Source organism: Rousettus aegyptiacus, unplaced genomic scaffold (genome assembly GCF_014176215.1).
Source record: "Rousettus aegyptiacus isolate mRouAeg1 unplaced genomic scaffold, mRouAeg1.p scaffold_m13_p_4, whole genome shotgun sequence".
Classification (NCBI taxonomy): domain Eukaryota; kingdom Metazoa; phylum Chordata; class Mammalia; order Chiroptera; family Pteropodidae; genus Rousettus; species Rousettus aegyptiacus.
The window spans coordinates 24,295,418-24,322,319 of record NW_023416307.1 but is presented as its reverse complement, the minus strand read 5'-3'; the positions used below and the strand labels follow the sequence as shown (position 1 = coordinate 24,322,319).

Genomic DNA, 26,902 nt, shown 5'->3' with positions numbered 1-26,902 from the left:
AGAGGCTGAATTATCTTCCTAGTATCTCTATAGGAAATGTTACGAACTCTTTATATGAAGATCTAACCAAAGCATCTGTTGCCAAAAGTAGAAAAAACTGAGCATTTGTCAGACTATAGCAATGGCAGGCAATTAGTTAATAAGAATATTGTTACTTTTCTATATTTCATGACATTTGGATATTTGCTAGCTCTTTAAATTTGCGATTTGTTGTAATTTCTTTTCTCATTCTAAATAAATCTTCATTTTGTGCCTAATTTTTATTCTTTTTTCCTAAAGAATTGTTCTCCAAATTGTGTAAACCTCAGGCCCCTGAAAACCTGGGCCGTCCCTGACCTTCCTGAAGAAGCCGACTCGCCTGCAGAACATGGCAACCTCTGGGCTCTGCAGTCACCACCACTTCCTTCCTCACTGCCATTCCTTCTGATTACCTTCCAGAATCTACTGACAGGTGTGTGGAGGCACAGGTAGCAGAGCAGGTCAATAACCAAATATCGGATGGCTCTTTGTAAGTTACACCACATTCTACTTATTCAAAGAAGCTGGATGTTTTCCACATTTCAGCAACCTGATCTCCACTAAGGCTCTGAGACAAACATGGAAGAGGAAATTTTACTGTTTTGTTTACAAGGCAGGTATGTGCTGGTTTTTACAAATGGAATGGTTTTTACAATACAGTACATCACTAAGAATTGTTCAATCTACCCTGACTGTCAAAAGCTTTGAGATGCATTTACAGGTTGGGGGTGGGGGGTGTTCCCTGAGAACCTATGCCACTGACAAAGGTGCCTAAAATAAAAAGTTATACATTAATAATTCTTGGGAGAATATTTATCTGTTTAGAGTCCAGGGTGACTATTCATGCATTTCAAGATTTAATTTTTAATGAGAGAAAATGGTTAAAGAAAGGAATGAAAGGGCAAATTTTGAATAAAAACATTCTTAGGATACATACCACATCAATTCAGGTAGATACAAATGATAAGACTCGTTCATCAAGTAATAAAGATACATGAGAAACCTTTGAAGAAAACAAATCACAAACGCTCCAAACGCCCCGAATGTTATCTGAAATAACTTTATTGACTAAAGCTACCAGTAAATACTTGTTATCTCCACTTACTAGACGAAAAAAGAACATATTTTATTTGATACAAAGAACTAGGGGTAAACAAACTTCTAATACAGCAATGAGAATAGCAGTTTCTCAAGTTTTAAGCACTGGCTTTAGTGACTCTAAAAAGTTATTAAGAATTCATTTAAATCTCACTCTAATACTAAAATGGGACATTGTCCACGATGTCAGACATTTTAATGAGGTCCTTTTGGGTACTTTAGAATGGAAACAGTGGGATGATGCCTGAGCTAGTCTTGCCCTTTAAAAAGGCCTGCTCTACTGTAGCAATTCTCAGCTTTGGCTGTGTCAGAATTCTCTGGGGGAGATTTTAAAAATGTGGAGCCCTGGGTTCTATTGCTCAGAGATTCTGATTTACCTCATCGGGGCCCTCCAAGGCGATTCTAATATGTTACGAAGGCTGAGAACTATTGCTGTAAAGCAGTTTCTCAACCTGGGCACTATCAACATTTTGGGCCTGATAATTCTCTGCTGTGAGGAGCTGCTCTGTGTTTTACTGCATGTTTAGCAGCATCCTTGGCATCTATCCATTAGATATCACTAGCCCTCCCTCCCATCCCCTTCCTCAATTATGACAATCGACATGCCTCACAACATTGTCGAGGTGGCAGGCAAGGGTGGGGAACAGGTTAAAAATTTCCCCCGGTGGAAAACCACTGTTGTAAAAAGTACTATAGTAAATTAATTTTATTATTCTGGGCTATTAGAAAACAATACCTGACAAATAAAGCAGGGCATAATAGAACCTCATTTGAGACTCTAACAAACAGGACCTAGTGCGCACTGATCACCGAAGCATAGAATGCAACTATATACCCATCAATGCTTAGAGGCAGAAAAATGCTGAGAATGTCAACTTCAGTGAAACTTCAAAATACCCATTTAAAAATTAGCACAACTGCAGCTAGTCAGGGATTTACAGATTAGAAGTGGATTTGACCCCATCTGCCATATTTGACCTCATTCTACTTTGTAAACCTTTCGCGTCACCCCCCTCCCCCCAAAAAATCTGCTAAAATCTTGTAAACAGGCAACTATTTTTAGACCAGCTCATTTTCTTCGGTGGCTCTGGAATACTGATTTTCCCTACAGCGGAAGGTTTACAAGAAAGTACAGTCAACCGGAGATTTTAAGTTACTGACATTATAGCAAATTGGGAAAATTAACACACACTAACTATACTCTGAGCATTAGACCTTCCTATATTTTATTTGCAAATGAAATTACACCAAGCCCATTACACTTTCAAGTATGATTTTAAAATACATGTAGGCATGCAGATAAGTAGGCAAATTTGACTGAATTTCTTTCTTTTTATTTATGTAGGCCAAAACTTCTCGCACGGTGAATCTTGAGTGCAAAAATCAAATGTATTTCCAATTCTGTGTGGGCATTTTCATTTTTCCTAGCTCTTTAATACTTAATCTCAGATTGAATTTCCTGTAGATAGAAAGTAATTTGAAAAGAGTGGTAGGTTAAAAATACATGAGTTCTCTCAAAAATAATGTTTTCTTAAAACATTCTTAAAAATATTTAGTCACAAAGGAACAGACCCTAGGAAAATGGGGGAAAGTTACTTGTTAGTTTTATCCACATTCTTCTTCCACCAATGCGGACACAGTAAGGAACTCACTTGTTTAGTGCTATTTTCTGTAAGAACAAAAATCTGAGATGTGGATTTGGTAGAAAAATAGAAGACCACAAGTAAGGGAAAATATGGCACAGTACAAAGTGGAAGAGGCAGACAAGATAGTCAGTGACTTCCTAATTTTTGCTTCTTTAACTTTTTCTCTACACAATAGAAGAGACAGCCAAGACGCAATAAAGGATAGGAACTTCTTTTATTCACGGCAACTGCTGAGTCAAATGTAAAAACAACTTAACTAGTTAGTTTACAGATTCATTTTAACAATTAAAAACAGAACTGGTCACGAATTATTTAATAAAAATAAAAAATTTAAATGTGTTACATTTTAGAATATAACTAGTTAAAGGAAAGACACAGAAAAATAAGGGGTAGGAAGTGAGTGAATGATGAAGGAAGGAGGAGAGAGAGACAGAGATAGAGAAACACAGAGAGATGGAGAGACAAGGAGATACAGGGAGATGGAAAGTCAGAGAATATTACCATTTAGAGCAGTGGCCTCCAACCTTATTGGCACCAGGGACCGGTGCTCCTATGAGAGTCTAATGCCTAACAATCTGCGGTGGAGCTGAGGTGGTGATGCTAGCGCTGGGGAGCAGCTGAAAACACAGATAGAGCTTCGCTTGTTCTCCCACCGCTCACCTCCTGCTGTGCAGCCCAGTTCCTAACGGGACACTGACCCTACAGGTCCTTGGTTCGGGGTTGGGGACCCCCGATCTAGAGAACAATGCCTTAACCTTGAAGCGTTTAGGATACTGCTGTGAAGAAATAAGCTGCAATTTCACAACTGCAGAGGTACTTGGGTGCTATGGTCTGAATGTTTGTGTCACCCCAAATTCCCATGTTGAAATCCTGATGCCCAATACGATGGTATTAGGATGTGGGGACTTCAGGAGGTGATTAGGTCAAGAGGGCAGAGACTCACAATGGGATTAGTGCCCTTACAGGGGCACCCTGAGAGAGCTCCCTATCCCCTTTCACCATGTGAGGACATGAGAAGTCGGAAGTCTATGACCCAGAAGAGGATCCTCACCCGACCATGGCAGCACCCTAATCTCAGACTTTCAGCCTTTAGAACCATGAGAGAAAAAAAAAAAAAAATTCTGTTGTTTATAAGCCAGGCCGTCTAAGTCTGTGGTACTTTGTTACAGCACCTTGAACAGACTAAGACACTCACTGGGCATTGCGTTAAGAAGCTCTAGAAAGAAATATATCCTCATGAGTTAAGGAGTCAGAAGTGATACTCAAAATATTGAAAACTGACATGTTGAGGGCATTGCCACAGGTCAAATGAAACATAAACTTCAATTATGGGAAGAGATACTGCTGCTTTCAGGGCTGAACAGTCCAGCTTGGGGCTGAAGGAAAGCGGGATGTGGGTGGTGAAAAGAAAATGAGAGAAAAAAGTGCTGACAATAGAGAGGGGAGATGAAGGAGTCGCCACACTGAAAGGTATTTTCACAGCAGACTCTGGTAGCCGCCTCCGAGGTGACCACAATGATCTCACCACCTGCTGGCATTCATACCCTTGCATTGTCCCTTCCCAAAGGGATTTAGGGTTGGTCTGTGTGACCAATAGCACGTGGCAGCAATTATGGAATGTCACTTTCAATATTAGGTTATAAAAGACTGTAGCTTTTGTCTTGAGTGCTCCCTTGCTCTTTAAATTAGATCATTTACACAGAGGGAGGCCACATAGCAAACAGCCTCGTGGAGAGGCCCATGTGGAAGGAATTAAGACTTTCTGTCAGGAGCCACAGGAGTGTGCCTGGAAGCAGCACTCCAGCCCAGGCCTTCAGAGACTACTGTCCTGGGTGACAACTTGACTACAGCCTCACGAGAGAACCAACCAGGATTCTGTACACTCAGAAGATTTGTGAAATAATAAATATTTATCGCTTTGAGCTAGCAAATTTTGGAGAAATTTGTTATGCAGCAAAAGATAATTCATTTACAGCATTAGAAAAAGTAAAAAAAAAAAACAAGTAAACAAACATATAAAAACACTGCACCGCTACACTTAACTGAAGGAACTGCTTTTCCACCCTGGATAGGGTGAGGAAGGAAGAGAAGGTTGATAGAAACTTTTATTTTGCTGGTTTTTGTTGTGTCTTGGGTAGGAAGTTAATTTATGCAAAGTGCAAGTAGTTATTCCTCTCTACCATGAAGAAGATTGGGAAAATATCCTAGATACCAAGCTAAGTATATGTCAAGTTAAGTAACAATAAAGATAATAACAGAGAGACTACTATTCAGAGTATCTCCTACATGTTCAGAAATATTAAAGATACAATATCTTTAATCCTCAGAAAAAGCCCATGTATGCTGTCATAAGGAATTACCATGAAGCCAGGTTGGCCTCACATCCTAGGCTCTTTCCCCTATACTACACTTCCTTGCAAGAAAAACGGTAGAGGTTTGGCTATAGTTCAGGAAAGAGAATATGACTAAAAAGCCAAGTAAAGCAGAGAGTCAGGTTACTTGTTAGATGACAGAAGATCAAGCTCATGGTGAAACAGAGGAAACTAACAGGAAGTGAGATCAGAAACTGCTGAATCCCCAACAGCTTGCTACCCATGAATCCTGTTCTCTTTTGGGTGAATTTTACTTTTCTTGCAATAAGGCCAGCCTTCTCTGGACCGTGGGACCATTTCTGGCTCAGACTACCAAGCACCCTGGAGCCCAGGTGCTCACTGGCATGGTAGTGAGTTGGTCTCACTACTGACTTTCTCTGACCTTGACACTGCAGTTCCATGATGGCTGGCCTTGTTGCTGAGTTCCTTTCTTGACTTATTTCAGATGTATACATTACTTGGTTAAAAGCTTTACTGAAAACAAGAATGGCTTTCTGACTTATTATATTATATTTCCAGCACTGAAGATAAAGGTTCATGTATTAGGAAGATTTTGTTTAGTTTTATTTTTTTGTATTATATTTAAAAATAGAAGATGGACACATGGACAAAGTTAAAAATTCAAACAATACAAAAAGAGGATTCAGTAAAAAAGTAAGTCTACCCAAGCTTCTCCTCTCCAGAATAACCACTGTTGTGAGTTACCTATGAAAGGTAATTATTTTTTACTTTGAAACACATGAAAATACCCAGCCCAGTTTGAAAGCTTGATCTCACTGTGCCACTCAGGTTAAAGGGCATAGGGACTTCAATTCATTCATCATAAAAATGAAGATCAATAATTATTTTGGCTTGAGCTGAGAAGATACCAACTGTTACAACAAACAAAATACTTTCTCCTTTTGTCTTCTGCTATATGTAAAATTTTTCTATAGATGCATTTGAACACTATCTACATTGGACATAGCCACATGCTTATACAAGAGCTTTGAAAAAAAGTTAATAATATATCCTCGGTTTTTATAGATGATTGTTACATAAGAAATGACTATAAGATGACCTCCCATATATTTCCTATAAAGTTGTTTTAAGATTTCACTTGTGTACTTGTATGAGACATCTCCTGTTACCGTGTCACACTCTTTTGGACCCACCTCTTAACCCAGCCACTGGTACAGGGACCTGTTCAGCCCAGATGTGGCCCTGGCCTGAACCATTCATCACTCGCTCCTTCCTTGGCTTCCTAAATGCCTGTAGAATCTACTCAGCACTCAGACATGCATAGACCAGAAGAGCAGGGAAGCTAATGCCTATGGAGTTAGTTTAACAAATGAGGGGAGGACGCCAGTGGTAAAATGCTTCTCCTTTCACTTCCTGGTGGATGGTTTGAGGATGCTATTCATAATCTCCCTTAGTAGGGGAAGCAGCAGTGGCCCGTGGGGGAAGCCAACTCCATAATGTGTCCTCATATTGAGATGGGACATCACTTGTAAAATTCTTTTAGCAGAAAATGAAATGGGACTTCACTTGCGGACTTAATCTTTTTAGTAAAACTAGTAAAGTTTTCTTCCTTCCTTTCTTTGGAAAAAGGCTCTCCTTCAAATCTTGATAATTGCCCTAGTCACTCAGATCCTCTAGCTATTATTGATAAGGTGAGTCATCAGCCCATTGTTAAGCAGAAACGGTGTTAAGCCAGGGGGGGCCCTTAGAGCCTGGGGGTAGGGGGTAAAGTGGGGGGGGGGGACTTTAAGGCAAAGATCTTTCTTTTTACTCTTTAAAAAATATATTAACCAAGCCTGTTTCCCTTTACTCACTTGATAGGCAAATCAATAATAGAAATTAATTGATGTATGATTTAAATAATGAGTTTGTATTTTATTTTCCTTGTCTAGGGACTGAGATGGCACTTCAGCAGGAAACCCAAGACCCTGAGGGAGAAAGGGAAAGAGCTCCATGAAACCCCTGTAGGCAGGGACTATGGCCATTCTCAGCAGGAAGCAGATCCGAAAGAAGAGACTTCCTGTCCCTCAACCTCCATACTAATAATAAGGGAGTTCATAGCTCTTAGAAAAGAAGTAGGCAGAAAAGTTAGGGGGTTTCAGGTCTGCCTGCAAAGACACTGAGGTCATCCTATTTTAGAAGAGATCCGCCCTAATCCGCCCACAATTAAGCAATTTAAGGACATTTTTTTTAACTCACACAAAGAAAACAGAAGGCAAAGATTTAGGTACCAGTTTAAGCCAGTCACTCGCACCTACGCAATAAAGACTCCAACAACCTTCAACTCACCTCAGCCTCATTATACCATTATAATATGATGCATATGCACAGAAGTTCATTATTATCATTATAACAGACTGAATTCTGGGAACAAACATGCGCAGAAGGCAAAATGATGAATCACTGAGTCCTGTCAATCTTAGTTGTCAATCAAGGAAGCCACTCCTCTAAGAAAAGTAACCACCCACAGCAAAAAAGGGATAAATACCTTGAAGCCTTTGTTAGCAGACCTTTGAGCCATGCTTCTCTTGCTTAGGCCCACTTTCATGTCTGGAAGTGTACTTTCCTTTCTAATAAAACTTTTCTTTTCTACCGTACTTCAGAGTCTTGCTCAATTCTTTGTTCGAGACATCAAGAACCTGGACAATGCGCCAGGAGAGGACCCCGCTCTCCAGTAACAATATCAGCTTTCCTTTGTTCCCTGTTTCCCTCCCAATGTCCCTCACTCCAGCACCCTGGGATTGCATTCCTAAATTAACTACCTACACTCAAGCTTTTTATTTCAGGCTCCGCCTGTGGAGAACTCAGGCTGAGATAATGTTTAATGTCCTGTATACTAAGTACAGTGTGAAAAAGTCTCCATAAACTTTACTGCCAGAAGAGAAGTTGTCTCCAGTGAAAATTTTTTTATTTTGTCTATTCTTCATGGTTTGTGCATCTGCTTCCTTCTCAATTTGTGGCTTTGATTATTTTTATTGTAACATTATTATTTTATGTATAGTAAATCAAATATTAAGGAAGCATCTAGGATATGAATAATAAATATGTAATTTGTGTTACCTCCTTGAATGAGATCAGAGAAATGGAAAGCCCTGTTTCAGGTAAGGAAGAAGTTAAGTGTGAGTGTGATTTTGAAACGGGTCTTAGAAGACAGATTTATAGAGACAACAGTCAAGATTAGCAATAAATTCAAAGGGAGAAGACTTCTAACTCAATTGTCCTTCCCCATTTCTTAGACTCTTAGCACCCAGCCAAAACCCAGTACACAGTACTTATTTCTGTGAATGAACAGTGTGTGTCCTGGCGATTTCTGCGTAGTCGATTTATAGTTCCCTGGGATTGTTTGCAGAACTACAAAAGCACATTCAGGTGCCTCCTGAGGGTACATACTGCAGAAACTTTTCATCAAACCAGCTCATCAGAGATGGCTTAAGCCACACAGCCTTGAGACAAGGACATTAACTACAGAAAGTAACACAAAGAGAATTCCTCTGGGCGCTCGAAGGTGACCTGAAAACAGTGCCTTTCAGGAGGCAATTTATCAGACGAAACTTCAGAGCGCCTAGTAGCTCCCAAACACTAAACTTAACATTCTTACAATATGACATTAAACAGCAGTCCAGCTGCCCATGATCATGGATCTTCCGAGTTTGAAAGTCGGCCAGAGGATGCATTTTGCTTACATTTCACTAATACGAGTAGACAGTCACAGTACCTTAGAAATTCTGGCACTTTAAAAACGATCCTGTTTTTCTCTACAGACTCAAGGCCTTACCATTAACTTGGGGTCTCATTAAAATTTATTACAAGTGTTCCAACAAGGTCTATAGAATCTCAGTCACAAAACTCCCAGAGTTCAGAAAGGAGGAGATACAGATTGCTTTGGCTTCCTGTCTCCAGCTGGCCAGTGCAGTCAAAGTGGTGACTGCCTGGTACAATTTTCTTAGAAGTGTACACATTTTCTCCAGCCCCTGTAATTAAATACAACCTTAAAGTAGGTAGTAACAGTACTTCCCTTGTGGCCGACCATTACGACTTTATTAGAAAGATAAACAGCTCCAGCCAAGTGTACTAATCACCAGAGGTGGCACTTCCTGATTCTAAATCTCAGTGTTAGCTTATGGTTTCTAGTATTTTCAGTGAAGTCCTTTACAATTTAAAATTTTATTTTGTCTACTGCAAACCTTGGATCAATGTATTTTCCCGATCAAATCACTTTTTAAAAATTCACTCTAAATAACATTTTTTAAAAAATTTTTGGAGCTCTCATGAGAGGCAATGCTGATAATATTAATATAAGCTAATTAATGTAAATTAATAGTATTTGGAGAGCGGCACTTAGAACGTGGAAGGCGATGCTACAGCAGAGGGCAAGAATAGGTCTGTATAAGGCACTGGCAGCATAACCACATTTACGGAAGCAAAAAAGCTGAAAAAAGCATTACTCTCTATAAGCTTGCCTTTAAAAATGCAAGTGACATTAAAGTTAAGATGAACAGTTCAAGAGACTTTCAGGTTCTCTCATGATTTTCCGATTTATTTAAGAACTCTCTCTCAATCCCAAACCGAATTCCTTCCTTCTCTGTGCACCTACTGTCCACTGTGCGTATCTCTGAACACAGCACTGATTCCACTGTACTCTAGTCAGCTGTTTCTACCATCGTCTCCTTGGACTCCAAGTACACACACACACACACACACACACACACACAGTGCAAGCATACACACACATGCGCCTGCACATATACATGCACACACGTGTGCGCACACACACAAACATACACATACACATGCACACACACACACACACACACACACCCCGAGTGAAGGGCCACATGGTCACCTAGACATTCCCAGAGGCAGACACAGTGCCTGAGCTCAGCCAGTATTTACACAATGAATAAATAAATGAGCCAATGAGTGCTAAGTGACCTGAACATAGAACCACACATTGTCAAAGCTGGAAGAGCCCTAAGAAAACGTCTAACCCAATGTCCTTATTTTACAGTTGAAGAAACCAAGCGGAGAGAGGCACAATGTCTCGCCACACACACAGAAGCTGAGCCCGGGGCTCGCCAGTCGCGGGTTTGGGTACTTTGAAACTGCAATGGCAGACAGTTTTCTAGTTTGTAAATGGGAAATGTTTAGTCACTACTCCCTCACTCTGTATCTTTTGGCCTTTTAAATCCATGATATAAAAGGATATAACTGAAATGCAAATCACTTTGGTTAAAAAGATTGGTATTATTGGCCAGAAGGAAGTTTTCTGTTTGTATTACAAGTGAATTTCAACTCCCTATTTTAGTCCTCTGCACTGTTATATGACTAACAATTGGCTGCATTACAAAAGTATTCATTATGTTTCCGTTAATCAAATTACCATTCTCATCTTTTCACAAATAAGAAACAGAGCTCTAAATTCAGAGATTCTATATGGTGGATAACGTGGATAAAAGAAAGGGGCCATATTGAAAATATAGGTTACAATACTGGTGCCATATCCACTTAACGGGAGCAATTACAAATTACTTTGTAGCAATTACAAATTACTTTCACACAGAGCTTATAAGAGCATTGAGAAATATGATTATATTTCAATGTTAAATTTAAAAAAGGATATAAAATTGGGCATAAATAATTAAAACCCAGCAGAGAAAAAATGATGAAACGTAAACATACTAAAGATAGTGGTTATATTTAAGAGGTAGATATAGAGATTATCTTTTCTTCTATTTTTCTATACTTTAAAATGTTTCAAATGTATTTATATTACTTTTACAATGGGAAAAAGATTTAATTTTTTTTAACAGAAATTCAGAACTTGGTATCAGAGGTTGCACAACTGATATTAAATTTCCCTTTTCAAATTTCTGTAGTGCCCCTGTTTTTCTCTTTCTAAAACCTGTCAGCAAGCCTCTGGCAAGAATATCTTTTGAGACCAGAAATGGAGTCCTGATGGAAGATATAAAGTAAGGGAACCTCAGCGCCACCTCTTCCCTTAGGATGTTTGAGAAACAAACCAAGAAATTCACTCTGTTAGTGTGAAGAGCTTCCTACAAATGCCTTTAACTGCATTTTTTATGTTCTTAGAAAACCTGAAAAGGCCCTAAATAATTCACATTCTCTTTCCCGGGTTTGGTTTCTCAATGTGTGTTCAATTTTTTCCCCATGACAGTAAATGGCTTTCCTTTTGAGATCACTGATTGCTCTGACACTAATGGCTCAATTAAATCGTAGATGTAACTTTTAGGTACCACCTATTTTAAGAATAAAATAAGCTCAATAGGAGGTAACTCTCTAGCTACTTCCTAAGTTGCTTAGAAAACATTCTCCCACCCTTTTAAAAAGCTATTTCTCCAAAAAGTACATTACTGTCCTTGGTTTATGTTCACGGCAGGTAGCTTTGCTTGGGGTTAGCTCTCAGGAAGTGTAATATAGAGCCGTATCAGGGAATCACAAAGCAGAGGCTGAAAATAAATGCTGTCCTTTCTTTCCCGCCTCCTCTGTGACAGTTACATGTGATTGTCTGACACTTGTAAATGGATCTATAGGTCCCTGGCTTTAACCGATGCCCAAATGAACACAACAAACATCCAGCTGAGTTCTCTCCTCCCGTCACCTGCACTATCTGGTTCACTTTCTACTTGTAAGTGCTCTTTCTGCGTGGTACAAACGTGCTCATTGGAAAGCTATATGTGTTTCCAGTAAGAACAGAAATAATACCCTTGCTGCTCTGAGGTTTGACTCTGAGAAGGCGATCTAAGCAGAAACGCAGGCAACCGCTTCGAGGCCTGCAGCAAGATGCCACCACTGGCTGGTCCTCTCACCGCAGGTATGCTCAGCTTCTCCCAAACTCCTGGTTCCCATGCCTTAGTGTGCTTGAGTGGGTGACGAGAGAATATCACTCTCAAATAAATGGGCCTACTCTCTTCACAGTTCTCTCAAACACGAGATATTACAAGCCATAATAGTTTATCCTTAACAAGGAAATATGCAGGTTACTCCTGCCCAAATGTAAAAAAAAATTAAAAACAATTTAAAATTACCTAAAGAAACATGAATAATATACCAGCATAAAAATAAATAACGTGAGAATAGATTTCCTCTCTTGCTATTTTGACCCTCCAACTTTTGCCCACTATAACAAATAATAAATATTTAGGTTAACGATGTTCTCTGAATAGTGTGAAATGCTATTTTGATTTCTTCTCAAATCCTGCCACTATTTTCCTTGGAAATTTCTCCATGTTAAACCCAACCTACTGAAATGTGTATGAACTTACACTTCAATTCAAAAAAAAATATTAATAGATCAAATGTAAACCAGATCTTACTTCTTACTCTGGAATTTGCTTAGCATTAATACATTCTAATAAAAATATCTAATCTATCTTCACAAGAATCCATGAATGATGGCTCAGAAACTCTCCTTCCAAAATCTAGTTTTGCCTGACTCGTACAGTCTTACTCTCCATCCCACCACCACAAGCAGTCCTGGCCTTATACATGCGCAGATGCCAGAAAGGCTCAGTAATGGTCTTCTTTTAACCTGATATTATGTACAAAATAATGGGTTGCGTGAGGAGAAAGAGAGAAGAAAGGTGGTGGAGCAAGCAGAAAGTTCAAGAAGTTACATGCTACCTGGCAGAAACTATAGCTACCAGAGTTTCCACTGTCAAAAGACCAAAATCATAGTTTTAGAAATGAAGGACATCTATGAAATCCTGTTCACGCTTTCTATTCATAGGACAATGGGCTTTAGGGAGGTTTGGTGACTTACTCAAGGTCACGTATCTAGTTGGCAATAGGTCTAGGAATTGGATTTGTGTCTTTTGGTCCCAAGTCCTCTTTCAATTACCCACAAGACATCTTTATTCCTATAATAGTCAACATTAAAAATAAACCATTGGTATGAAAATCTTTCTAAACTGGTTTACACAATCCCGATTTTTATATACAGAGTATAATTAACATTATTGAAACTTTTATCTGTGAATCAAGGACATCGTTATGAAGATTAATGATGCCAACTCTATAACATAGAGTCTGTGAATGCCGATTTGACTTAGTGTGTAGTGCAATGTTGAGAATGTGATAACTGCTGTTTATGGATTTCTATAATTTACTCTTGCCGCTCTCAGAGTCTCTGCTCCAAGTATCACCCCTTCCTCCGCTTTCTAATTCTAAATTCATTTTTGTAAAGTCCGTTCTCTAGAGTAATATGAAATGCAGACTAACACACATCATATTTGTTGCAGTTATTATTCATAAGAGCAAAAACAAAAGCCGTAAATGTCCGATATAGGAGAATGTTTGGTAAGTAGTACTTTCAAAGAATAGAATATTATGCAGCCATTAAAATGATCTGTACTTGAGAGTAATTAATAAAATGAGTAAGTACTTATGTAACAATGTTAAGTAACAAAAGCAGGATATAAAACTGCTAGATATCAATCACCTTTCAAAAATGCTTGGAGTGAGGGAGACATACCAAAATGTTTACAATGGTAGGATTGCTGATAATTATTATTCTCTTAGTATACCATTCTACTTATTTCTATTTATTCCTGCAATAAAAGTATAACAAAGTCAGGAAAAGAATTTTTTAAAAATATCACATTGGAAAATATAACCTAACTAGTCAGGACTATATAAAATAAAAACATGTCATTTCTAGGTGAGAATCTAAAGCCTCTGTGACATGGTATGGTTGTATGTGGCTTTTTCTTCCTTCCCATTTCTTTGCTCAATTTCAGGTATGTCAGGTTGCTAGATAGTTGAATTATGGGAAAGGAAAGCATTAAGATGTGTATATATTTAAAGGGGAAGTAAGGATACTGAGAGGGAAAGACAGAAGGGAAAAAAGATTCTGAGCCAATGCTTTCAGACAAGTGTCTAAGGATTTTTCATTAATTAGTTTTTAGAAATTTAGAAGCTACAGATGGTGGTTAACTGTCATTAAGTCACTCAGGCTGATTTATCAGTGGATGAGCATTAAAGAAAAATTAACACTATAGAGACTAGGATATCTTCTAATTAACAAATTAAGTACTTCCTAAAACTGGGAGAACTGACTTAGGAATATGAGAAAGTAAAAGCCGGGATAGCACGGGAAGAAGCTCAGCATTTGAAGCATTTAAATGAGTATCTCAGTATAGGATGTTTATAAGTAAAAGTATTAGATACACTAGTACCACTTTTCTATTCTAATTCTTGATTCCTTTGTATTGTGATGAAATATTTTTCTGTTACATAGCAATAACTTTTCCTATTTTCGTCTCTTTCTTCGAATGAAATCATTCATCTGTGGGTAGGGGAGAAGAACACTGTGCACACACAGTGACATCCACTTATTCGTATGTACACAAAGCCCCCACCAAATGTGCCACCCCATGCAGGAATGACCAAAGGCAAACCGAGTGGGTAATTTAACAATACGTATTGCTTGACCTCGCAAAGCTTCTGAAGATCATTATTGAAAATTTGCCTCCACCTCCCCAAAAACTACATGTCAAGAAAAAGCTCCGCACAGGTGGGTAGAGAATTATCCCTAAAAAAGGAAAATTTGAGTGGCGGGAGGTTGCAGCGGATGTGCATTCCCACCTCGGAATCCACGTGGGCCCTTCGTCCCACAGGCTGCACCTCTCTGCTCTTCGCAAACCCGCACTCATCATCTGTCCTTCAGGGTTTGAACTAAGGCCCTCGTGGATATTACAGAGTGTACTTATTCCCAAATCCCTTGGGAATTTTTCTCCAAAAGCAAATACGTGTGTGTTCTAGCTTTCCAGCTAGACTTTAAGCAAGATCTATGTTTTCTACATCTCAGATTCTTCCTCATCTTTTCAATATTCTTCCCTCTTTCTTTCAGCTGCCTAGTATATCACCATGCATTCAACGAACGCTTACTGGGTGAGTGAGAACCTGCACTAATGTGGTGAAAGCCCAGTTTGATCCGTAATTAGGAGGCTGGAGTCCCGCCTCTCCAACTGAGCAACTGTGTTATTATTATAAGTCTGTGGGTCTCAGTTTTCTCATCACAAAATTGTTATGGGGGCAGGAAGTAGGTGGAGTATATGAATTCTATGATCTCTGAGATGCTATAAATATTTAAATATTACTTTGATTGGGTTGATCATAGCCTTACGTTATTCCATTAGGGATGAATGAGGACGTGAATGAGAATTCCAAAGACAATGTTGAAAGCAAGACAAATACAAAAATCAAATAACTAACCACGCAGTAGGCAGAAGAAAGCCAATATATCTGGCAAATTAATAAAGCAAAGGAGAATCAGAGAGAGTAGAGATATCCTCGGCAAGGCTAGAAATACGGATTCTGTCTGAGAGGACTGTAAAGGGATTACAGGGTGACATGTACATGGGAACAGCTTAATAACTAAAAAAAATTACATCAGTGGTTAGGCATATCTGTGTTGTTGTTGTTTTTAATTTGTTCTGATTGCTATTCAAGCTTGAAATCAAACGTTAAGAACGTCAGCATTGAGACTGGAGGAAGACAGTAAGATGCATACAACAACTTCCTTATGAAAATAAAAATAGAAGTTCCTGGTGTTAAAATAGGGATTAATACTACTAACATCTGACCATTAGAAACCTATTTTCCTGTACTTTTTCTTCCATGGGGGGAGGAGAAGGTGGTATGACCATTTCAATCAGGAGATTTCCACTAAGTTTAATTTTATTAAAGATTTTAATAACGCCAAGTAATACTGCACTAATTTCATTGAAATTGAGTTTTTGCAGAGAGACCATGTAATAGATAAAAAGGGTGTTATAAGAAGGTCTGTCCATGCCTTCAATAATAAGCTCCCTTGGATAGGATAAACTTATGGCGGCAGAAAACTGAAGTATCAGGTGTGATATTAGGGGCTGGGATTCATCTAAGGAGATAAAGAAAAAGAAATTCAAGTTCGACTTGAGACTTTAAGAAAATAATGCTTAAAGCAAGTAACAGTTCTTGGATTATCTTAACAGATGTAAAAGCTTTCAGCTGTTATCTAAAAATTGAAGTGACACTTTAAAAGATTAAATCAATAACAGGACATGACTGATAAAAGGCCAGAAAAATTCCATTTAAAAAAGAGCAAAAATTTTAAAGAGATTTAATATTTAAGAGCCAGTTTTAGGAATCTCTTGATGAAATTTTTGATACTAAAACCACTGAGAAAAAACTTACTGTTAATCCATGCTATATAACTTTGGATCCAGTTTGCCCTTATTTAACCAATGTCTATAAAGTCCTGCAAGAACAAAAAATTGTGTGAATGTGTGTGCATTAAAGACAAACATACCTGCTTCATCATACGATACAGTCAATTTTTCTAGCATTTCTCGGTCAATAGACAGAATCTGCTGTTCAAGGATGGTCTGGTAAGACAATACACTATTTTCTTTGTCTTTCTCGTAGTCTTGAAGATGCTGTTTAAGAGCCTCTGGGAGTCGAGATTTTACATATTCAGCTGCAGTCTGCAAATAAAATAGGTAGAGAACCCCATTAGTAGTTTTCGTCTTAGGTTTTTCACTTCATCTCAGGTACTGTAGTGAGAGCTCAAAGAACTGTGGGACCAAGCCTTTAGACAAGAATATTCTTGTCATTTAGTCTCCACTGTACCATGTAAGGCAGATCTTCAAATCTGCTGAATCACAGACCTGTAAGAGTTTTGTACCAGGTATAAAAGTGTAAGAGATGATGAATTTGGTTTGTCATTCATGGAGTTAGTACTACTATACTATTCCACTGAATTCCAGTCACCGTGATAGCCACTCATCTCAGCAGTAAGCCCATCTGCACTATAGCATTGATATCTCATTAATGCTTATGCAGGAACTCTTGTGAAGTGAAAAGAAAGGAGAGCTCTCTGATAGGGCTGATAATGCAATAATGGGATAAACAGAAAATGAAGATAAGACATGATATGCTTTAACTGGAAAAAAGAACTGTTCACCACCAATATGTCTCGGCGTATATATATATACATCTTAAATTTCTTAACTTATTTGTTTTTCCTGCTTCTACACTATTTCATAATGGACACCCAATGAGTAACATCTGAAATTACAATGCGGTGATTTTCAACCAGGTGAGCGCGCTTCCCTAGGAGGTGGGAAGAAAGGCATGTGTACTTTGAAAAGGACCTTGCCAAAGGCTCTAATATGTCCTTCTAGTGGGCTGGGGAGACAGCATACTCTTCTTCTCCCTTCTAGTTGAGAGTCTCGGTTAAAGTGAAACAGAACTTTAAGGGAGAAATTAAGCAATAGAGTGGCATGTATGAATCAGGGAAAATGAAATTCTTAAAATGTGTCTCTTGAGAATGCCAAGAGTTTGGCATCTCCTTGCAGGGCAGTCCTGCGTCATATGCATAGGGACTGAAATGGATAAAATAAGTGAGGGAATGTATGTATCTTGTTTCAAGTATACTCACAACCACTAGAAACCTAAATAAAAGAAACTATTAAGAAGAATTGTCTCTGGGATATAGGCCTAGAATAAGACAGACCCATCTACATAGTTTAATTTTTTTAAGTTCCTGTAATTGTTAAAAATTATCTTTAAAATAGGTTTTTTGTACACTTCATAATTTTCCTTTTAAATGTTTACACAATTTAGGATGAAAAGAAACTTGTAAGAACAGTGACAACTGACTTCCCAGGAAAACTCCACTGGGAAGTGTTAGGAAAAGTTATATTTCAGTCTTTAGAGTCATAAGTATAGCACACAACACTTTTTTTTAAATTGCTATTTCTATTTTATTTATTATTTAAAAAATTTTTTTTATGGTGACATTGGTTAATGAAATCCAATAAGTTTCAGCTGTACAGCAAGGCGTATATATATTTACACTGTGTGTTCGCCTCCCATAGTTAGATTTCTTTCTGTCACCACATATTTGATCCCCTTTACTCCATCTACTGCCCCCCTCCTTCCTACCCTCTACCCTCTGGTAACCACTAGTTCATTATCCATATCCATGAGTCTCTGTTTATTTGTCCTGTTCATTTGTTGTTTTTAGGTTTATATCCCACATACAAGTGATATTATGTGGTTTTCAACTTTTTCTGTCTGGCTTATTTCACTTAGTATGAGTATCTCAAGATCCATCCACATTGTCAGAAGTGGCAGTATTTCATCTCTTCTTATGGCTGAGTATGTATGTACTACCACTTCTTTAGCCAATCATCTATCGTAGGACACTTTGGTTGCTTCCATGTCCTGGCCACCATGAATAATGCTGCTATGAACACCGGTGTGCAAATATCTTTTCGGATATCGGTTTTCAAGTCTTTGGGGGTAAATACCTAGTAGAGAGATTGCTGGATCATATGGTAAATCAATTCTTAGTTTTTTTGAGGAACCTCCATACTGTTTTCCATAGTGGCTGTACCAATTTGCAGTCCCATGCAACACTTTTCATTTCCAGATTTGTATTTATACCCTCTAAGTCAGTTACTGATAAAATTACAACTTTAAAATATCACCAATTTATCTGCCAGTCATCTATTGCAGAACAAATAAAATTATTCCATAAAATGTAAATGGACTCAACATATTTAATTTTAGAGTTTAATAATAATTTTCTCCTGACACTGGAAAATGAAGTGACACACTGCAGGAAAACTATTTTAGAACTCATATTACCTTGCTGTTCAGTGTAACACCTGTCTTTAATTTTTTTCCTTGGAAATATCTATGAGGTACAGAAAATAATTCTATAATGCACATTTTACAAATACTGGTGTACTCTATATTATTGAAAGCATACCACACATCTTCTAATTGTGTCCATTGACCTACTTTTCTAAAATTATGATATAGGTCTTTAAACAGGAGCTATATTTTTGACTATATTAAAGTTATATTTTGGCATTTCATTTCTAAAACAGTAAAACTTCATGTATTGAGCTCTTTCCATTGGAAAAGATTCTTAAGAAAAACGGAAACAAATGATTCTAGCAAAACACTAGACTCTGTCAAGATATTTCAAGAAATCATCTTTATACTGAGGTGATGCTCTAAATGTATTTGAACGCCAGTTAAAACCTTATGTTCAAGCATAAACCTATGCTTAAAACCAGGTGGTCATACAAATACTATATGATCTCCTATGTGAAAGTCACTAAAAAAAAAAAAAACGAACAAACCCAAAACCAAACTCACAGATACACAGAACAGACTGATGGTTTCTGGAGGTGGGGGTGGGAGTGGGGAGGTGAAATGGGTGAAGGTGATCAAAATGTACAAACTTCCAATTATAAAATAAATAATTCTTGAAGAGATAATGTACAACATGGTGACTATAGTTAATAATACTATACTGTATAGTTAAAAGTTGCTAAGAGAGTAGATCTTAAAAATTCTCATCATACACATAAAAAATTGTAACTATGAATGGAGAGATATTAACGAGTATTGTGGTAATCATTTCACAATCATATAAATATCAAGTTATTGTGTTAACTTGAAACTAACATAATGTCAATTATATCTCAATTAAAAAATAGGCTGTCGTATTTTTAACTGAGATTGGAATTATTGCACAAATAACATATAATACAAAGAGCAATTTAAATTTTAAATTTTCACTGGAATTTTAAAATAAAATGAAAAATAAAATTAAAATATATGATTACTCATCTATGCCTCAATCAATAATAAATGCTACTGGAAGTTTAAATCCTACATTGCATATTCTTATAACCTAACTAATCCAGAAATAATAATTGTCACCATTATCAGTATCTTGTGTTTATGTGATACTTAATACTTTTCTGAGCAATTTATGTTGTCATTATTCTGTATCTTCACAGTAACTTTGAGTGAAAGTACACATTATTGGGTTGGGGCAATTCTTTACATCCTTCAAAGTTTGGCTCAGATGCTATAAACGCTGTTAGTGAACACATCTAATAGGAGCCAACAGTCTTTCGAGTATTTACATAGGTATCTGTATAAGGTATTGGTATTTTAGCTTCCCAGTTTGGCTAAAATAAGGGTTGTATCTCACACATCGTTGTGTTTACCTAACATCAGGTTCAGAGCTTTGCACCACAGAAGCTTAATGCCTCGCCTGCATCCAAGTATCAGGGACCTTGAGATAGCCTTTGGAGAAGACTTTTTGACAGTTCATAATTCTCTGTATACAGTCAGAACTTCCTTTCATGATTCCAGATGGAGGACAGGAGTCTGGTTTTCCACTGGCAAATAGAACTGCATTTGGTCTTTAATTATCATTGATGCCATTATTTTAGGAAAGTAAATAGCTGAAACCCAAATCATTTACATACCAAAATGGTAAATTACATAACACTTCACATACAAAGCTTCATCTGGAGCTTTATTTAATGACTTTCTCTCCGTAAGTGTTTGATCCTCTCCATTCTTGCCTTTGTTTCTTCATTTGGCAATTGGCTTGATTCTGCTAGGGACTCTCTGAGGAGTCATGCACAAAACCTTAGAATTGTGCCTCTGAGTTAAGGATTGCCTTGAAGGCTGTTAACTCCTCCAGTATGTTCAGGTTTGTGCTTGTCTGAACTGTTGGGGAGAGTCCCAAACAAACCCCAGGTGGTAGCGGAGAAGCCTCAGGGCAGACAGTGGAGGATTCTTAGTTCACAGGTTTCTCAGGTTACACCTGAGAAGAATAGTTAACAGCTGGAATAAAAGGATGAGCTAACCGCTTGTGAGGTAAGGAGCAAAAGGTGCCCAATGCACTTTCTTACAGTATTTGCACACATTTATATTATCAATGCCAACTTCGGCCTGGAAGACGGTAAAGGGCTAGAGGAAAACCTATGAAAAGCACTCAATGGATGAAAACAATAAAAAAAAAAAAAAAAAGCAGAATGGCTAAGCATCTAAATTCTGGGAACCTAGTAGGTAGAATGCTGACACTGGTCATTATGTTACAAACACTGTTTACCCTACAGTGGTATGTTCTTTAAGAAGTAACCAATATATATGAAAGAATTTGGCAGGCTGGGGTACAAAGTGTAATTTAAAAGCTGTTAAATGCTTCACAATTAATCTTAAAAAGAAGACCCGTCAGCCATCCAATTCCCATTTATTGAGTGTCTGCTGAGTAAAACACATTAGATTCGACACTGTTGGGAGAACAAACCTCTGCTGCAAAGGAACCTGCAATTTTAACGCACAAACAAAAGACACGCACAAAATACTGGAAAAATCCATTTTACAAAGCAATACAAAAATAGGCATGAATCTTGAGGTGAATTAACATATTGATTTAATATATGACCTATGTTAAGTGCTGAATGGCCTTTAGGGAGAGAAATTAAGGAGAGGGGACAAGAAAAGGAATCAGGAAATCATTCCAGTGGAGTTTAAAGATCAGTTTTGAGGTAAGAAGCACTTACTGGAGGAAAGAAACACAACCTAGGAAACAGTGATTGTGAGTTCATCAGGAGAAATAATAAGAAATGAAGCTGGTTATCAGGAGTAGGAGAGAGCCGGCAGTTGAAGTCTCACCTCCCTGTTACCAGGGAGTTTTGATTTGCAGCAGTTAGTAATAGGAAATGACTGAAACATCTTACAGAGGGAAATAAATGATCAAATCTTGTTTGAGAAAGAATGTGTTTGGAGCAGAGTTTAAAATGCACTGAAATAGAATGAGGTTAAAGCAAGGAGACAAGTAAAAAGTCTGAAGAAAAGGAAAACTGGCTGCCTACACTGTGATTAGAAGATAGAAAGTTAAAAAAAGTGACAAAAACTTTAAAATAGTGTACACCTTTAACCTGGCAATTGTCTCTCCAGGAATTTATTTTAAAAAGTTAAAGATGAGCATAAAGACATGTGCAAACATGTTTATCAAAACATTATTCGTGATAATTAAAATTTGTCTGCAAACTGGTTGATTCAATGATAGGATGTCTATGCAATGGAAAACAATGCAGCCATTAAAAATCATGTTATGAAAGAGTACCAAATAATGTGGGGGAAATGTTCATAATGAAACACAGATTTCAAAAGTCTGTATACTACATGCATACACGAATTGGCTGAATTATATTAATATGCATCATTAGTTATCTCAGAGTGATAAAAGTTGGGGTGCTATTAATTTTTTCCCTATGTAGTTTTTTACATATTCCAAATTTTCTTTAAAAATAACAGAATAATTAACTATTTTATATGTGCCAGGCACTATGCTGAATGTTTTGCATGTACTAGATTATTTAATCACCACAACAACCCGATAGGCTTTACGATGAGATTCAGAGAAGTTACACAACTTATCCTTGGTTATTCGGTGAATGGTGGAGCAGAAAACACCAACTGCTTTGGAACCAGGAAAAACAGATAAGCAAAATTTTAAAAAGAAGGTGATGCCTACTGTGGACAGCCTTTTGTAAGGTAAAGCAGCTCCAAGCTAAGATAAAGTCCTTGAGAAGAAAAAAAAGAGAACATGAACAAAGATTGGTGACAGATGGGAAAGGAAAATATGTAAAATGGCTTCAATGTTGCAAAACTGGAAGCTAAACATGGAGAGTTAATGAGAAAAATGAGCAAAGTGAAAAATGATAAATTTTCTTTTGAATATTTAACTGTAAGCCTGAAAACTACCCACCTCTTGGTATTTTATGGAATATCTACCAATCCCCTCAAAAAAAAAAAATCTCCCTGAGAAAAAGGTACTAGACTTATTTTATAGAACTACGAAGAAAAATATCAGACTAATGATTTTGGTTCTAAATTCTAGAGGGGCAAAAGCTAGTTTCAAAATAAAATATTAAGTGATACTAAATTAAATTCTTTTTTTGGTCTCACTTTTTAATTTTTATTTATTTTTTATTATTTTTTATTATGGTAATATTGGTTAACAAAATCCAGTAGTTGTACAATTTGGCGGTAAGGCATATATATATATTGCATTGTGTGTTCACCACCTGTAGTTACTGAATTAAATTCCAATAGAGCCTCCATTAGAGAAATATCACGAGTAAATTATAACTATGTTCAAATCACTTTTGGTATGTATTTTTCTCTGGGAATTTGCAAAGATCAAGTTACTGTTCATTTTGAACTTTAATAGACATAAAAATAGGTTTCTGATGTCCTTAACTGTGAAAATGTGCCTTACGATTTTTATTTAATAGTCCATATTTCATAGTTGCTGGAAGTTTTATATTTTGTCCCTACTTTTTAACCAAATGTTCTATTTTATTACCAATGCTAAGACTTAGTCTATATTAGGCAATTTTATATTTAAAAATTTTAGGTATGATATTCAAAAGAAAGAAAGTTCCCTCATACTAAATAAATTCTTATTTAGAAGATAAGTTTTAAAACCAAGGATTGAGATTTATCATTAAGTTTGTACTGATCTGTATTATAAATGCTAGTCCTGCTGTAAATACCCAAATTAAAGCAATTTTGAAAACCAACACATGAGATTCTAAGATTACAAAATTTGGGGAAAGCATCTTAAGAACAAATACCCACTTTTGCCTCAGGGATGGTCTGCCAAGAGTGCTTTGCCAAGATAAAATAAAAAGCTTCGAAATGTTAATACCTTTCAAATTCTATAATTTCATAAATTACCCTTCCCCCTTTGTTTTAATGCGAGCACAGGCATACACACACAAACAATTGAAATTTCACAGAGAGAAAGCCTCAAACTCCATTGAAATGAATGAGAAATAAATGATGGTAACACCTTTCAGCTTATTTTTACATCAAGTATCTGCGTGACTTGGAACACACAGCGCTACCATCTCCTACACTGGCGTTGATTGTGAATGGACACAGGCTTCTAAAACTGGATCAAAAAGAGACTAAGGCAAAGGGGCTGATCCTTGACCTACATTAGGATAAAGTTAACACTGATCGCACACACAATAAGGTGCTAGATCTGGCTGGAAGGGTGTCTGACCAGTGACCCTCTGGGTGAGAAGCAGACTTTGTTGCCCAGGAAGACACACAACAGAGGTAAGGTGGGAAATCAATTCTGCAAATACTGAGTAGGAAGAGAGGAATTATGGAAAATGGTAATTCTGGGATGATCGCTAGGTATGCATGAGATAAAAGAGACCATAAGGGAGATCCTTCAAAACTCATGCCACAGGAGGACAGAAGAGAGCAGAAAGTGACACTTTCATTGTAGACAAGGTTTCCGTGTCCTTGAAGGGAAGTGAATGTGCATGTGCTCATGTGGCAGCAGCCAGCACGCAGACGGCAGGTTAATTTACTTAGCTCCACCTCCGAATCCATCTTATGGTAACATATCATTAACTTCTGACAAATGCTCTTTGGCTCCAGGCACTTTAAAACAAAGCGAGTGAGTGCTCTGACCCTCCAGGAAGAGGACAGAAGGCAAGGGAGTTGTTCCCCCACAAGCCTGCTGAGAGTCATTTCTTGCCATTTTTAGTCTCCGCCACTTCTAACCTTACGGGGTTATTTAAGTAAGAAAAGCATCTGTGAGAGCACCATCTTGCACTCCTGAATTCATAATTCTGCCCCAAGAAGGCAAATTTGATTCCTTCAAGAGAAATGACATCAGGAAAAAGTCCCAGGCTTTTAAAACTGAGGAATATAGTTAAAAGCCAATGCCTATAATGGAGAGTTGAGATTGCTCTGGAGAACTGAAGCTGTGTGTGTGCAAATGATGGTCAGTCGTGTGGCAAAATGGCCATCACAGAGGGCATAGCCCCCAACATGAAATCAGATAACCTACTTAATACGAAGATTAAAGTTTTCATTTAAACATTAAGGTGATGACTGTTAAGGTATAGGTTATTCAGGATAATTCCTCTGGAATTTTTCAAGTGACAAACCTTTAATAACTTTATCAGTCATCTCATCCATATTTAATCTGAAGTCATTTTCACATGGTAGTACCGAGCATGCCACAATGTGAAAATATAACTCAGATTCCATTTCCTGAATGATGGCTTCCCTGACCGCAAAATGGTTGTGTTTAACATATAAAAACTTAGATTACCGCTCTTACCTAGATCCCTACTCTTTAATCACAGTAAGATCAAATACTGTTGAGCTACTTGGTCCATTTCCCGAATATTATTTTGATCAAATCTACATTCAAACTCTAAGGGATTTTTAAAAAGTTTCTGTTTATTATCTGAAAGAAAGGTGACATTACTTCTCTACTGCTAAAGAATTCTTTGCCCCTTGGTGACCACACACATTACAGAAAGGCAGGGAACAGGCTATACCAGTTCCACGGTCCTTCTTTTCTTTTCTTTCTTTCTTTTTTTTTTTAAAGCACACGCACATCTAAGATCTCCTGAGAGGCAGCAACATAAAAACACTCTACCAGTAGACTTTTTCATAAATCTTTCAGAAAATGACCAACATTCAGCCAAAGCAGTCTTGTTAAATTTTTGATAGGTGAGTTCCTATTTTTTAGCAGTTATAGAAAGAAGAAATTGTTTCCCATTCTATACACTGGAGATCTATAGAAGGAAAATGCAAGGTAATGTTTGTTTACAGAGAGAAAAATGTTTCCTATTTCAAAGAAAATTATGATTAATTATTGATAGAATGCCCTTCTATTTCTGAATCTTGGGCTATAAAGCATGAGAAAAAAATTAATTTCTATGAGTGTTATCCAAATGTGTTCTAGAAAGCTCTATGCGGAATGCTAAATGAAAACGCCCTTAGGGATTCAGAAAGCCAGTGAGACCAACTATTATAAATGAATTATAAAACACTCATGAGTTATTAATCAAAAAGAACTCTGTAGCTATGACAATAGAGCGGTCCCTATAAAGGGAGCCAAAACGTAGTCAGACAAAATGTTTCCTGGCGGGCAGCTGGGCCAGGGAACTCCTCTCAGCCTTGCTTGACTCCAGCTCCACAGCTACAAAATTTGTAGTTGAACTTGGTCAGTGTTGCTCAAGGGCAGTGCTTCAACCACCTGCTCCTGAATCACAGGGGATGGGGGAGGGGATGTCGTCTCAAAAATGCAGACTTTGGTCCTGCTCCATTTTTAATAAATTGAGATATTTCACATATGACTCTAGAATCTGCTTTTTAAACTTTTATTTTCACAAGCTCACAAAAGTGTGAGACCCAGCAGTTTCTATCCTTAGAGCTCTGATGTTACAAGGTCAAGGCACATGTATTTTTACAAAGCTATACAATGAATTCTGATGTACATACAGAATTGTACCAGGCCCTCCACAATCATAGCCCTTCTGCATTCCCCAGGACTCAGTTTAGCAAGTAAATATTTTTAATTCTTGTAAAAACCTTGACTGTATACAGTGATATTCCCATATGGCTTACCTATCCTCATTGCCACAGGCTTTTTTAAAAAAAAAAAAAAAACATATAAAATTGCCAATCTGCTCAGTCTCTGAAAGGCCAAGCCCTCTCTAAAGCCACTAACTGACCTTGAGTACTTCTGATGCCAGGGACACCTGGAACCCTTTTCCAACAGCTTGTAGGCAATGAAGCAAGTCTCAGCAAGCAGTGTGAAACAGGCCACAAAATGACCTGTGGCAAAGCACCTTGAACACACAGTGATTCCCTCTTGACCGTGTCCAGGTGTGGTTAGAACATTGACCTAATCTCTGCCAGGGCCCACCAGTGGAATTTTGAAGGCTGGAGAGCTGCAGCAAAATGTAGCAGAAAGAGAAGCAAATCAGTATCACTAGCAGTGTTGTATAACTTTGCATACAGAATTTGAAAGGGTATCTTATTTTAGCAGGAGGAAAATAGGATACCTAATTACATGGAAAAAGCTATAATTTCGGCAGTAAATGCACCTGCTAG

At 37.6% G+C, this 26,902-nt stretch overlaps 1 protein-coding gene across 1 annotated transcript in view; it reads right to left on the bottom strand.

Moving 5' to 3' along the window:
* The window catches only part of PPM1L (protein phosphatase, Mg2+/Mn2+ dependent 1L), a 234,849-nt gene that overhangs the window by 58,086 nt on the left and 149,861 nt on the right, over window positions 1-26,902 (bottom strand). Inside the window, exon 2 of the mRNA XM_016149166.2 lies at window positions 16,446-16,620. Coding sequence (XP_016004652.1) covers window positions 16,446-16,620 — 175 coding nt within the window. The remainder of the gene's footprint in view (window positions 1-16,445; window positions 16,621-26,902) is intronic.